The 13,380-nt window shown below is 51.0% G+C and overlaps 1 protein-coding gene across 2 annotated transcripts in view; it reads left to right on the top strand.

Annotated features, from left to right (window-relative positions):
• RGS9 (regulator of G protein signaling 9) overlaps positions 1-10,638 on the top strand; it is a 35,964-nt gene extending 25,326 nt beyond the window's left edge. The window contains exons 14-19 of one of the 2 annotated variants that reach the window (XM_075518873.1): positions 147-234; positions 761-899; positions 1,949-2,034; positions 3,429-3,546; positions 6,852-7,270; positions 8,803-10,638. In XM_075518873.1, the coding sequence (XP_075374988.1) occupies positions 147-234; positions 761-899; positions 1,949-2,034; positions 3,429-3,546; positions 6,852-7,270; positions 8,803-8,959 (1,007 nt within the window). In that variant the 3' untranslated portion in view covers positions 8,960-10,638. The remainder of the gene's footprint in view (positions 1-146; positions 235-760; positions 900-1,948; positions 2,035-3,428; positions 3,547-6,851; positions 7,271-8,802) is intronic. The other variant, XM_075518872.1, reaches the window with a different exon arrangement.
• The last annotated feature ends 2,742 nt before the right edge of the window (positions 10,639-13,380 follow it).

Raw genomic sequence — 13,380 nt, 5'->3', positions numbered from 1 at the left:
GGGATTTTCAAGGTGGCTGTAAGAATTGGAGAGACTGAATTGGAGCCAACACATACTGAGTCAAACAAATTCAGTTTAGGAGTTAATAAATGGGATTGCATTTATCCTCAGCCTCGCTCTCTGCTGACTGCATCCTTGTTACGCAGGAGAGAATCTGAGTTTCTGGGAAGCCTGTGAGGATCTCAAGTATGGAGACCAATCCAAGGTCAAAGAAAAAGCAGAAGAAATTTACAAGTGAGTGCGGTAATTTTACATTCTTAAACTCTTGGTACGTAAGTCCCATCACCTTCTTCCACACGTTGTCATTCTCCAAATGATTTATTCCTGAGACTTTTCTTTGTAAGCTGCCCTATGTCGTCATGTAGGAAAGGAGCTTTTGAAGATGAAAGCATAAGTATTAGTTACTAAAACAATAGTAAATAAATATAGTTACTTTTCCTCTCTGTTCTCCACTATTACATTTAGGTCTTAGCATGTAATTTAAATAGAGGTGTGGAACAGCAAAGGTCTTGGGGCTGCCACGAGGAGAGTGGAGAGACCCTTTTTTGCTTCCAGTGGGCTAAAATTTGGTTTATATTGTGTGTTAACAGTGCAAGAGGAAGTGACTTCATGTCATACTGTTGAAGAGGAGATTGACTGCCCAAGATCAGGACAGCAAATTGTAGTGGGGAGCTGAAGGAACTTTTTCTTTCATGCATAGACAAGAATCTCCAGGAATTCTCCAGTTGTTAATGGCACTGTTGATTCCTCCTCCTTGCAGGCTCTTCCTGGCTCCAGGAGCAAGGCGGTGGATTAACATTGATGGCACAACAATGGGTATCACGGTCAAAGGCCTCAAGCACCCTCATCGTTATGTTTTAGATGCTGCTCAGACCCACATTTACATGCTGATGAAAAAGGTTTGTTATTTGTTTTCAAAGCCTTAGGGGGATTTCCAGTTCTCTGGGCCTTTCCATGCCTTTGTGTGCTATCAGCTGTCACTTTCAAGTGGCCTTTGTTTGAAAAATCCCTCAAATTTGCTGACTTAAGCAAGCACTGGTTCAGGCCTTTGTATTTTGCTGCTTCTTCTTCCCTCTAAGGCAGCATGTCCCCAGGGTAGTGGAGGTCAGGTGTCTGCTGGAAGTTCTAATACCAGCGTGGTCACCAGGTCGTTCGAAGCTTGAACAAATCTTTTAACTTCACTCAGTACCACTTTGTGTGCCACATGAGGTATCCCTATGGTGGGATGCTTGTATCCAACTGGATTTCAGCAGTGGATGGGAAAGGTAGTAGCAATTGTGATATAACGGCATGAGTTTTGTACCAAGAGCATAACCAGACATGGCCCATCTCAAGTTTTACTGAGTTTTTTCACAGATTTTTCTGCGGTTATGCTGGTGGATACCCTTTTTTAGGTCTGACTGATGCAGCAGAGTATGGGCCGATGTCAGTGTATAGACAGATCAAGATAGGGACCATGGCTTTCATTAGATCATGGTGACCACAAATAATCTGTAACTCCTGCTTATGAGCGATACAAAATACACTTAGCAGTAACGAGCATTATGGGCTAGAGCAGCAGCTAATGCACATTGACACTGAAACCAGCAGAACTATACTGATTTTCACCAGTTGCTGAAAAGTTCAGCTCCTGAAACATGAGCACCTCACCCCGCAATGACTGTGAGACACCACTGGCCTGGGCTAAGCTCAGTTCAGACCTTTTGGTCTGGATCTTACCTGGGAAGCTTTATTGTGAGATGGAAAATCCTGGGAATTTTACATCAAGATGAAAGGGTATTGGTTTAAATAGCTACATTTGCCTGAAAGATGCAAAGTCCCTTGGGCTGCTGGGGGAGATTATCCAGTTCCCAGCCTTCCTGGCTCCTGAGCAGCTGCATTTGGTGGTGATTTTAATAAGGGTGTTTGCAGCCCATAACTACCAGTTTCTCTTTTTTTCTCCTAGTAGGACTCCTATGGCCGCTATTTAAAGTCTCCAATATACAAGGAAATGCTGGCCAAGGCTGTTGTGCCACAAGAGACTGTCAAAAAAAGGCAAGTGAAACTGGATGTAATTGTGGGTTTTGTTTTTGTAGCAAGGGTAGAAAAAGCCTGAGTTGCAGCAAAATTACTAGAATTTAGATGTTCACTTAATTAAATAAAATTTTTCACTAAGAAGATGCCTTGCTTTGAGACTGATATTGCTGTTTATTTGTGAGCCCTTTGGAAATGGCTTGTGTGCAGTCAGAATTGACTTGACGATTGCTCGGCTGCCTTGTCTGTTGGGTCTGTTTAGAAAGGCTGTGATTGTTGAATTAATCATGGCTCCTTTCCTGGAAGGAGAAAGCACTGTGTGCTGGGCATGGGAAAACTCCCGCCCATGAAACACCGGCTGCCAGAGATGACAGAGCCCCTGCAGGGTCCTCCATGGGTTCTGCTCAGCTCTGCCTGGACAGAGCCGCTTACCCCCTGCGAAATGAAGGTGACAGGCAGCCACATGGGAGCAAACAGCATCTTACCTGCCAGTGACTGCTGGCACAAGGTAGATGGCCTTAGCAGGCTTGAAATGGCTTTTTCCAGACCAAGATGAAGGTTGCATAGCAAATTTAGGCCATTTGAACTGCAGTTGCTTCTTAAAGCTGAACATGCAATGTCAGAGCCAGACTGGGTGGTGTGCTTCTTTCTCTGTTCCTCTTCCACTCATCAACCGAGCAAGCAAGAAAGAGGAATCATGGACTTTCACACTATTGTTTCATCTAAAGCCCATTTCAAGTCAGTGGAAAAACCCCTCCTGCTGACTTGCCTGGGGTTTGGTTAGTTTTTCCCTGAGCCACACATCACAATGTCGCTGGCAGATGCTGGTTGACCCCTGGTGACTACCTTTATGTTTGTCAGTGCCTGTTCTGGATACACAATACTCAGCATCCTGGGTAAGCTAAAGAGCTAGTACCTCATCCAGAGGTGGCTTAACACTTGTTTTCACTGCTGCTGGTAATGGCTTTGCTGAAGCAGCTAGCAGGTGTTTTTTAGGGTATCACAGACACCAGAAACACCCATACTGGTCCCTATCTTGATCTTACTGAGGACACTAGAAAAAATTCCACTGATGGCAGTTGTTTGGGTTCACACTGAGTGTTAGTTACATGCAAATGCTTACAAGAAAAGGAATAATGTACTGGTCATCTCCTGGCCTTGGAGTCCCTCACAAGGACCAGGAACAGGACTGCCTTTATGCTTTTAGCAATTCTGTAGCTGATGTGCGGACACTGAGTCCTGCTTTAAACCACCTTGTCCGCATTTGTGCTCTCTTTTTGTTGTGCGGGTGACAGTGGCATGTCCATCTCTGTGTCTGAGCTTGCCCTCCTGGTAAGTTTGCTTACCAGGGTGAGTTTTTGGTGCTCTTCTACTTTTCAGTAATACCCTGCTTCTTTCTCTCGCTCTCTGCCCAGCTCCAGTTTCCCATTCGGACGCCGACACCTCCGCTCCAGCCCCAGCCCTGTCATCCTGAGGCAGCAGGAGGAAGAGGCCAAAGCCAAAGAAGCTGCCACGACCGTGGACATCACACAGGTCATGAGCAAGCTGGATCGCAGGAGCCAGCTCAAGAAGGAACCTCCCAAGTAGGCTCTGAGCCCCGCAGGGCACAGCGCAGGGAAAAGACAAGCCGAGGCTGGTGTTGAGCTTCGTCTCCCCTTCCTGAAGGTGTCAGTGCTGCTTTAAGTTTCCCAGGCCGGCTCTGCCAGCAGCCTGCTTCCTGCATGTTGCCATGGCTTCTGGAGCAGCAGATGTCACTTCCCAGGCATGTCAGGCATGACATGCTGCCGGAGCCAGGCCGCTGGCTGTGCTGGACTCGGGGTGCAGGGCCCTGGCTCCCTCCCCGCACACCTTCTGGCTGCCCTGAGCCCCCCTCCCGGAGGCTGGGCAGCCCGGCCACCTCTCCCTGCCTCCTGCTTCTCCAGGAGGTGGGACACGGCACAAGGCAGAGTAAAGCTCTGCCGTCCCAGTCCTTTGGGTTCATATCAGCCTTCCTCAGAGCAGAGGTGGACAGCCCCGCAGGGAGTACAGCAAGGTGGCCCACCTTGGAGCGCATCCATGCTGGCATCCATCCTCTCGGGGAGTTGTGCACCCTCCCAAGGGGTGCACCCTGGGCACCCCCTCTGAGAGGAGTGCACCCCTCACTTCAAGTATCCTGCACCTCCTAGCCAGTGCAAAGGAGCCACAGGCAGAAGAGGGGGGTAGACTTCTTGTGAGAACAGTAGGATGAGCGTTTCTGAAGGTTTGGGTGACCCTTTGAATTTTAATGATGCTCCCAAGTGCCCGCTGCCATGTTGGAGATGATCAGCGGAAAGCTCTGCTCTCCCCCATGACTCCCCCACACGATGAGCTAGGTGTGCAGGCGTAGAGAGCAGTCTCTCGCAAGAGCCTGCAGGAAGGCTTGAGAGATGCAGCCATGGCTTTGTGTTTCTTTTATCAAATCCTTCCTACCTCTTGTCTTGTCTTTTTCCTGCTCTTCTACTTTCTGTTTTTAAAAAAAACTAACAGGAGGTAGTTCCAGTTGTCACTGGTGTATAGCCCAGAGGCAAGGAAGAAAGAGGGCAGAGGTGTTAAGAGCTGATTTCGACTTTAAGTAGTGTTTTTTTTCATTTGCTCTGTCTCTTTTGCTCTTTAGAATGAGGCAACCTAAACAACTATGTTAGTGCTAAAGAGCTCAGGGAGATTCCAGGCTTTGCTGGGAAACCCCGGTGTGTCTGGACCAGGCCAATGATTACCAAAAGTGGGAAGATTCCTGCAAAGCCCAGTAAAGGGAATTGGGGGGGCAGAAAAGCTTCCTTGTTTGTTAGAATTTAGGGGAAGCACAGGGACTGGATGGGAAGGACTGAGGTCTGGGAAGCTTCTTCACTCCGGTTCGTGTTGTTCATCTGTTTTTACTACTGGTATGATTTACAGGAAATGGGAGATGGAGAAAGCTGGATGTGAGTGGGAGCCCTCAGGTACCAGGGTGCATGCAGACCAACCCCTCGCAAACAGGGAGGTAGTCAGGCAATAGCTGTGTCCCCAACAGCTTTGAGCAGCGATTCTTGCCCTCCCTGTGTGTGTTATCAGAGGCAGAATCAGGGCTACATGGTCTGATCTGGTATCACTGAAGAACTAGTCTCCTTCGCTTTGCAGCTGAGCTAGGGAGATTTTCATGACCTCCGTTAACCTAACGGTGATAAACCTTCTTAGAGGAATTGAAACCAAGTTGCATGAGTCTTTTGCTCTGATGTCAAGGTCTGCTTGCTAAGTCTCTGCTCTTATTCCCAGTGGAAGCAATGGCAAATTTTGCAGTGCTGTAAGGGTGAGCAGGCTCAGACCATAATTTTTTTTTTAAATTCTGCTGAAAACCACAAGGCTTTTTTACATCAGGTACTGAGCACCGTCAACCTACCTTGACATAAGAGCACTGAAAAATACTCAAGAACTTGGCAGGGTTGGTCCAAAGCTACTTGGATGTGATGAGCTCTACTGTCTCTTCAGAGTTTGTATAACATGGAGCACTGAGCATGTTGGGATTGCTGGTATGTAATAACATGTGGAAGATCAAGTCAGGGTATAAATAATAAATAACAAATCTGTGTGTTCCAGTCAGTCCCTCTGATTCTACTTCTGTTTTGTCTGCAGCTTTGCTTTTTATGTTCTCTCTATCCATTCCTTTCTCTGATTTTTCATCATCTCAGCCTTGCATCGCTGTCCCCCTGACATGGGTTAACGCTGCATGCTCTGGAGTCACTGTGCTTGTGAAACACCAGTCCTACACTTGCAGGCAGAAGCTGGCTCTGTTCTGCTTGTAGGCTGAATAAGCTGGCATGACCCAGTGTACCGCTCCTTGGTCCCTTGCTGTTCAGTCCCTGAAGAGGAAGGTCGCCTGGTACAAAGTGTGACCACGGTACAAACTGAACTTCACTTTGTGCCAGCCAAGAAATTGTTTGTTTCCATTGGAAATCAGAGCAATATGTTGTTTCATTTCTTGGCCATTGCTTTCATGCATTCATCTGTCTAATAAAAATAAATGTAGAAAATGAAAAAAGAACTGAGTTCATCCTTCTCTGGCTTGTCTCAGTGTGTGCATCCTTCACTGTGTCATCTCTCTGCCGTGTGTGCATGCATTTTCTATATGTGCCTCGGCTCTCAGCACTTCTCTTTGGACACTTGAGCTGCATTTCATTTCTGCTGGGAGTGAGTCCTTGGGAAACAGCGGGGGGGGACCCTGGCATGCAGCATATCCTCTGCTGATGAATCTGTGCTCGGGCTTGTCCCGAGGGCTGAATTAGCTGAGCTGGAGACTTCACAGCACCAGCCAGGGACACTGGGGCCTTCAGTACAAGATGTGGCTTCTTGTATTATCAGTCATCAGGGTTTGGAGCTCAGCATCCTATTTCTTGGCCACCACAGCAGCACATTGGTGCTTTGGGTTTGACATGGTTATGCCGTTTATAACCAAGATCACATTCTCGGGATGGCAGACTCCTCTGGGCCTGGAGCTAATTGTTGTAAGGAATGAGACAAGCTGGTGTCTCCTACAGCATCCCAGTGGGTGTAGGGCTGGATCCATCAGCACCCGCTGAGGCCGGTAGCAATGACCCTGTTGTTTTCCACGGGCAAATCATGATGCCTCCACTCTCCTGCTGTGGGAGGGGGCCAGAGCTGCAGGAGAGGGGGGCACCGGCCCAGGCTTGGCTGGGGTGGCTGTCAGCTGCCTCCCAGCTGAGGCCTGTCTCTCCCGGCAGCACAGGCGGCACCCGGCCCTTCTCCTCCTGAGGAAGCCTGGGGAGGCCAGCCACCAGCGTGCTGCCCTGCCGGCCCTGACTGAGCCTCTCTCCTTTTCCTCCCCACAGCCATGCCACCTCGCCTCCCCAGTCCCTCGCCCGGCCGTCTACGCTGGTACCGGCACCCTGCCGCCGCCACCTGCCTGCCTGCCCCCCGGCCCCAGCAGCCTGCCTCCTGCCTCCCCCGGCCCCCCAGCCCTGCCCCACAGCACCGCCTGCCCCTCGCCCATCAGCGTGGCTCTAGACAGCACGACGGGCGCCGAGAGGGAGCGGGAGCCCCAGGGGGCCGGCCCCGGCCCCTTCCCCTCCAGCGGCGGGAAGTCCCGTGTGGCCGCCCTGTCCTTCGGCCGGTTCCTGAAGAGGGGCTGCTGGACCTCGCCCGTCTTCGCCACGCTCTCGCCCAAGTGCCCGGCCTTGCCCCACGGGAAGGTGCAGCCGCTGGGTGAGCGGGAGCGGCGGCTCCGGCCAGACGCCAAGGCAGTCAGCAGGTAAGCACTGCGTGGGCACCTGGACACCCTCATGAAGGGCTCGCCTCTGAGACCAATTTAGTTTGTAATTAGCCCGGGGTTGAAATAGCATCAGCTCAGCCCATTAAAGTGGGCCTTGTGCTTCATATTCCAGTCAGCTGTCGCCATCTCACCCCCATGTCTGCCTGCTGTGGGGCCGCGTGTGATGGTGGCTGCCAGGAGTGGGTACGGGCTCTGCTCCTCCCTGGCGTCAGGCAAGAAAATGGAGGTGCTGCACCTCCCCGCTGGCCCTGGGGAGCAGCGGGCCGTGAGGCTGCTGGGGTATGGCATGGCGCAGCCAGGGATGTGGCCTCTCCTCCCCCCTCGGGGACACCAGGCACCTGCACGGCCTGTCCCCCTGCAGCCACGTCGCCTCTGGCCCCATGTGCCTGAGCCTCCACACGCTGGAGCAGGCCGGAGGAGGTGGCAGCCCCCTCACATGAGTCAGCCCCAGCTCAGCGTGAAGATATGTTTGTGTTTGCCCCCACATCAAGAGGCTTCACGAGCCGTGGGGCCTTGCTGCCCTATGTATGTTAGCAGAGTTTGTTGTTTGTCCAATTCAGTTACTTTGGTGGCTTTGGAGATGAGCTCGAGGTCTTTGCACCAGCAAAGATGGTGAGATGTTCAGGTGCTCTGGGGTAGGGACCCCGTATATCCCTGAGAATCCTCCCCGCGAGGCTGTGCAGCGCTGCGAGCCCAGCTGACGGTTGCCTTTCCTACAATTGCATCTAAAAACCACCACTGGTATTTGTGCTGCCTGCCCCAAATCATGGCCAGGCCTCTAAAGACGTCTCTTCCCCTTGGCTCCTCGCGCTTGCTTTCTGTATTGCATGTGTTTTCTGATGAGAAACGGGCAAGAGGCCGTGCCAGCGGTTCCTTCCTGCTGCACTTACGCCTCATGTTCGTGGTGTAAAGCCCTCAGGTTTTACTTTTGATCCCTGACTTTGCAAAACCGCTTGTATATCTGTGTTTGTTCTCGACCATTGGTTCAGGCTTGGTTTAATGATCTGAAAGTCAGAGGAGACCCAGAAGTAACAAGGGAGGAGAAATCTTGAGGGAGAGTTGTGAAACGTTTGTCATTCTGGAGCAGGATGTGTAAGAATGGGGATTTTTTTTTGCCTGGAGAGGCTGTCACTGTTGAAACCAAATCCTGGCCACGTCCCTCACTAAGAGTAACGTGTCCTCAACCTCTTTTAATCCACCTCTGCTGCTGACCAAGTGGATGAGTCCACATTATAAATTCAAAAGCACAAATCTGAGGGCTCCTTCTCCACCTGGCTCTGCGCTCTGGCTCTGCCGGAGCTGTGTCACACAGCCGTTTTGCTTCAAAGGGGTGGGAGTGCACATTTCCTTCATTTTCCATCTCTGCGGGCTTGTGCCCAGGAGTTTTGCTTTGGGATTTGGGGTTTGAACAGTGGAAAACTCAAAGCCAGACTCCGTGCTGTGTGTTCGCTGTCTCAGAGAGCACATCAAAAAGTGCTGTATGCGTGATGAGTTTTTATTTCACAACACAGCTTCTTCCAAATAAAAATGGATGCTCCTTTGGAGAGCCGAATCTACCCCATAGACTCTAAGGAGGGAGAGGACAACCGCCACCGAGCTCGTAAGGACTCTGCGAAGGAGGTGATCTGCCCTTGGGAGAACCCCACGGAAGAGGGGAGAGCTGGGTAACAAGCAGCCCAGACATGGATCCTCTCTTTCCAGGCCAGAGACCACAAGGTTTGCCGCATATGGTTCAGTATATGGGCCATGCTGCTGAAGAACTGCATTGGAACCATCCTTCAGCATCAAGGAAGCTCAGACTACCACAGCTATGAATAACGGGCCCTGGTGTACCCGTCTGTTTGTAATTCAAGAATCTGAAGCATTTCTGGACTGGTTTTCTTTCCTATCTTTGGTATATTGAGATCTATTCATTACAAACTTCTTGATAAATGAACCTTGTTTCTTGCCTTATAGCAGATGGAGAATTTACATGTATATATATATACATCCTGGGAAACAATGTCTTATCTGAATTACTTGCTTGGCCATGAGGTGTCAGCACACCGTACACAACACAGCTGGAGCAGAGCTTGCAGGCATTTTTCAGAGTAGGACTCAGGCTTCAATGCCAAGACTGGGACATGTTTGTGTCCCCAGCTTGGGTCCACCTCTTATTATTAATAACAATTTTTTAATTTTAAAGCAAGTTCATTAAGAGACAGCTGATTGCTGGGGAAAATAAAGTAAACCCCTCATGAGAAGCTGTGTACTGTATGGCATAGCATCATTCCTTAATCCAAACCAAAAACGATCCCACAGAGCAAGCAGTTCCGGAGGAGAGCAAAGGCTCCAGAGCACTGCTGCATTAGTTCCAGTTTCCCTTTCGTGGCCTCTCAGTGCCAGGATGGGTTTTGAAACCGTGGCTTGAACTGCACCCCGGCAACACCTGGGAAGATCCAAACCAAATCTGTCTTGGTGTTTTGGGCCTCTCCAAACCTAGATTCATGCATTGCCACAGTCTTTACCTGTGGTGTTATCAAGAGTGCTAGAATGTTGCTTTCCTTATGTTGTGCCGGTGTTTGAAGATGGTGTTTTTGTTCAAGTGTGGAGGGGTTTCCTAAATGTGTGTGATGTGGGTCATTATTCTGTAATTGGGCCACGTGGCCTGTGACTTTTGATGTTGCTATTTTGTACTTTCTAATTGTCAGTGGAGCTTTGCCTGTGTGGCTGATGTGGTTCATCATACTGACTTCTACTGTGGGATTTTAAGTCTCTCCTCACACATGCTCAGTGGTCCCCATTTCTCCCAGCTCTGGGACAACACTTCTAATTCCAGGGCACTTTGGGAAAGTCAAGAGGCTGTTTCTGTTTCCAAAGACTCTTTCCCAGGGGAGCAGAAAGATGCACCTCCCCAAAGCAAAGGTCGAGCAGGAGGGTGCTGCCCCACACTGCCCATGGTGCTTCTCTAGTACGAATGCGTGTTTGCTCTTGCTGGCTTTGCTTTGTCGGAAGGATCTGGTTCTGCTCTGACAGTCACTAGCGGTGACCACGTGTTACTCACGAGAGACAAATGTGGTGTCTTTTGTGATTGTGTTTGTTAATATTGTTGCTCAGCCGCTCCTGACGAGACACCGATAATGTATAATCAAGGAAACACGAGAGGAAGATATCGTGATGTGTAAGAGTTAATAATATTATATTTAATATTATGTACATATTATAAGAGTTATGCTACAATTATTATTTCTCTCATTGGTTTGGGGTTCCTCTTGTGCACCTCCTTGCCTTCTACTCCAGAAGCCAACAGCGGCAGCGGATCAGCAGTGTGTGTCTGGGGCAGGGACGTGGGTCGTGCTCCATGGAGACAGTAAACACCCTCACGTGGAACCCGGTCGTCTGTGGTCTCCTCCTGTTCAGCACTGCCGGCGTGCCTGGAGCCAGGCAGGGCACTCAACACCGGCTCCCCAGGCTGGCTTCCTCACCACCTCGGCTCCTCATGTCCTCAGCTTGCCGAGGAAGATGCATGTCTTGTCCCGGTTTCACAAGCAGATGAACACATGCGTTCTCCATGATGAACTTGGGCACTACTCTTATTTATTATGTGCTTAGCAAGAGTAACATAACTGGTGCTATATGATACCCAGCTACCGTGAGAACCTCTTTGTAGCAGCGTACAATTCGCTAGCCACAGGGAAGAGGGGACGCACCAAGAAACTCTTGTCAAAGAGGTGGGTCTCACCCATGCTGGCTTCGGTGAGGGGTGGTACTTCCTTCGCTGCAAAGAGACACAGAGGGAAATATTTATAGAAATATCACTGGGTTTATTTCCAGTGGCCTGGGGCAATCAGCGTTTCATCTCCAGACACAGCTTTGTGGTTGCTGAGCAGAGACGAGGCTGCGGCTGTGTTGGCTCTCCGGGGGTGCACACGCAGGTGACGGAAAGCTCACGCTCTCTGGTCACCTGTTCTGCTCCTTAGGGGATGGACTGTGAAGATCTCCCCATCTTTGCCAAGGAATTAAATAGTGCCTTGGCCTCGTGCTCATCTTCTAAACCAGAGGAAGGACTTCAGGATCCAAAACTGGCTGCTCTGTCAGGGCTTGGATGCCCTGATGCAATGACATCCGGACAGACAGATACATACGTGTCCCAGAGGTCAGCACTGGGGATCCCCAGTATTTATCCCTTCAGGGCACTGCTTTTTTTCCCCAATATCTTTCAACTGGAGGACTCCTACAGTTTTTTCCCCAGGGGGGGACAGGCCCCCGTGTCGTGCATCTCAAGCTCATGCCTTGCTTTCCTTCCTTCCTTCCTCCCTTCACCCGTGGACCCCCCAGGCGCCTGCCGACTGCAGGTTGAAAACCGCTGCTCTGGAGGCCCCGGAGCCCTCCTGCCACCGCGCTGCGCTCGCACGGTGACATCTGACGATCTCGCCCCCGCTGGAGGCCTGGCGTGCTGGAGTCGGGAGTGCTTTCAGCTCTCACAGTTCAAATCCCCTCGCTGTGCAGGAGCCCATTTAACGCTGCCTGGAGTCACCTGGAAGAATTAGCTCACTGCAGCAACTTAGACATCCAAGGTATTCCGATAATGTGAGGGATGTGTAAGGTTAATGACTGGAAAAAGTGATCGCTCCCTGTGGGCAGTTTCTCAGAAAACTCCCTGCTGTTTGGCTGACAGAAGAAAGGAGACTCCAGCGGCAGCGAGGAAGCCCCATGCCCTCGCCTCAGCGGCTCTGCTCCCCTGCCTCCCGCGGCTGCGGGGGCTCATGGCCGGCACAGACCTGTGGAGCAGCCGTGGTCCCGCTCCGGCTTGTTGGTGCTGGAAGAGCTGCCCGGGCTCCAGGTCTGAGCTGATGTACTGCAGGAGGGGCTGCAATGGTCAGACTTTGGATATTGTTTGAATGAAACTGGAAGGAAGATGCTTAGTTAGCCGTGTGGTTCTACAACGTGCTCCACTCCCACCTGTGGAGGTCCCACACCCCACGTTAGGGTGGGCTCCTCCAGCACCCTTTGCTCGGGCTCAGGCTGACCCACGGCTGCTGGGATTTGTTTGCATGTTCGCTCTGCAGCGGTGGGCCAGCCTGAAACCAAGAGCAGCTTCTGGGGTTCCCCCAAACCTCGATGAGGGCTCTTCCCAGGCTGCCTCAGCCATCAACCTCAAGGGGACACTGTTGGGATAGGATGGGAGCGAGTCCCATGCTTGTCAGCCTCAGCCTCTTGCTGGAGCGATGGGCAGGAGGTGAATCCTGCGGTGTGGGCTGCCAGCTTTGGGGCGAGCCGGGCTCCGGCTGTGCTGCTGAACTGCGGCTGGGGCTGCTCTACCCCTGTGCCATGGGGCTGGGGTACGTGCCATGCTGCAAGGCCAGCAAGGTGGAAGGAGAGGTGTATGCAGGGGCATGGCAGTCAGTGAACCTGATGAAAATGTCCAAATTAGAGATCTGTTTTCCAGGCGATCAGCATCTCTCAAATATCCCTTCAGGTCTGACATTTCACTCCTCTCCAGCTGGGACAGATGGCCAAAGTGCCGAAAACACTGAAGGCCTGTTTTTACTCTGAAGTCTTGGACTGTGCGTTGCTCAAGTCTCGTTAATTTAAAAATGGAATAAAGAATGCTCAGCATCCAGCAGGATCAGGCCTCAGGAGCAGGAAGTACCAGCTGGCTCAGGAGAGGGCTTGTTCCCATGAGATTCCCAGTGTGGTTTTGGCAGGCGGCATGGTTGGGATAGCTCTGTGAGCAGGCTCTTCCTGCCTGAAATGCCAGCCGTGGCAGAACAGCTGACTCAGAGCATGACAGCTCTTGACAGCATCCCCTTGTGAAAGGAGCCGTCAGAAACGTTCCTGACACCGCTGCCTTTACATTTTGTGAGGGTGGCTTGAAAGCCGAGATGTAAGCTGAGCCCACGTCATGATGCTCTTGGAAACGGTGCTCTGTGGGTGGAATTCACCTCTGTGCAGGGGCTGCATCGCATTACATCCTACTCGGGTCCCAGAATGTCAGTTGAACTGAAGTGGTTCATGGCACATTCACCCCAACATCTGAATATCTGAATTATGATAAATGTATTATGAAAGAGTCATCGTGACTTGGCTTTTTGGGGTGCAGGAGCCTC

The sequence above is a fragment of the Mycteria americana genome, chromosome 16, assembly GCF_035582795.1.
Source record: "Mycteria americana isolate JAX WOST 10 ecotype Jacksonville Zoo and Gardens chromosome 16, USCA_MyAme_1.0, whole genome shotgun sequence".
NCBI classification, from domain to species: domain Eukaryota; kingdom Metazoa; phylum Chordata; class Aves; order Ciconiiformes; family Ciconiidae; genus Mycteria; species Mycteria americana.
This window is presented reverse-complemented; position numbering and strand designations above follow the sequence as displayed.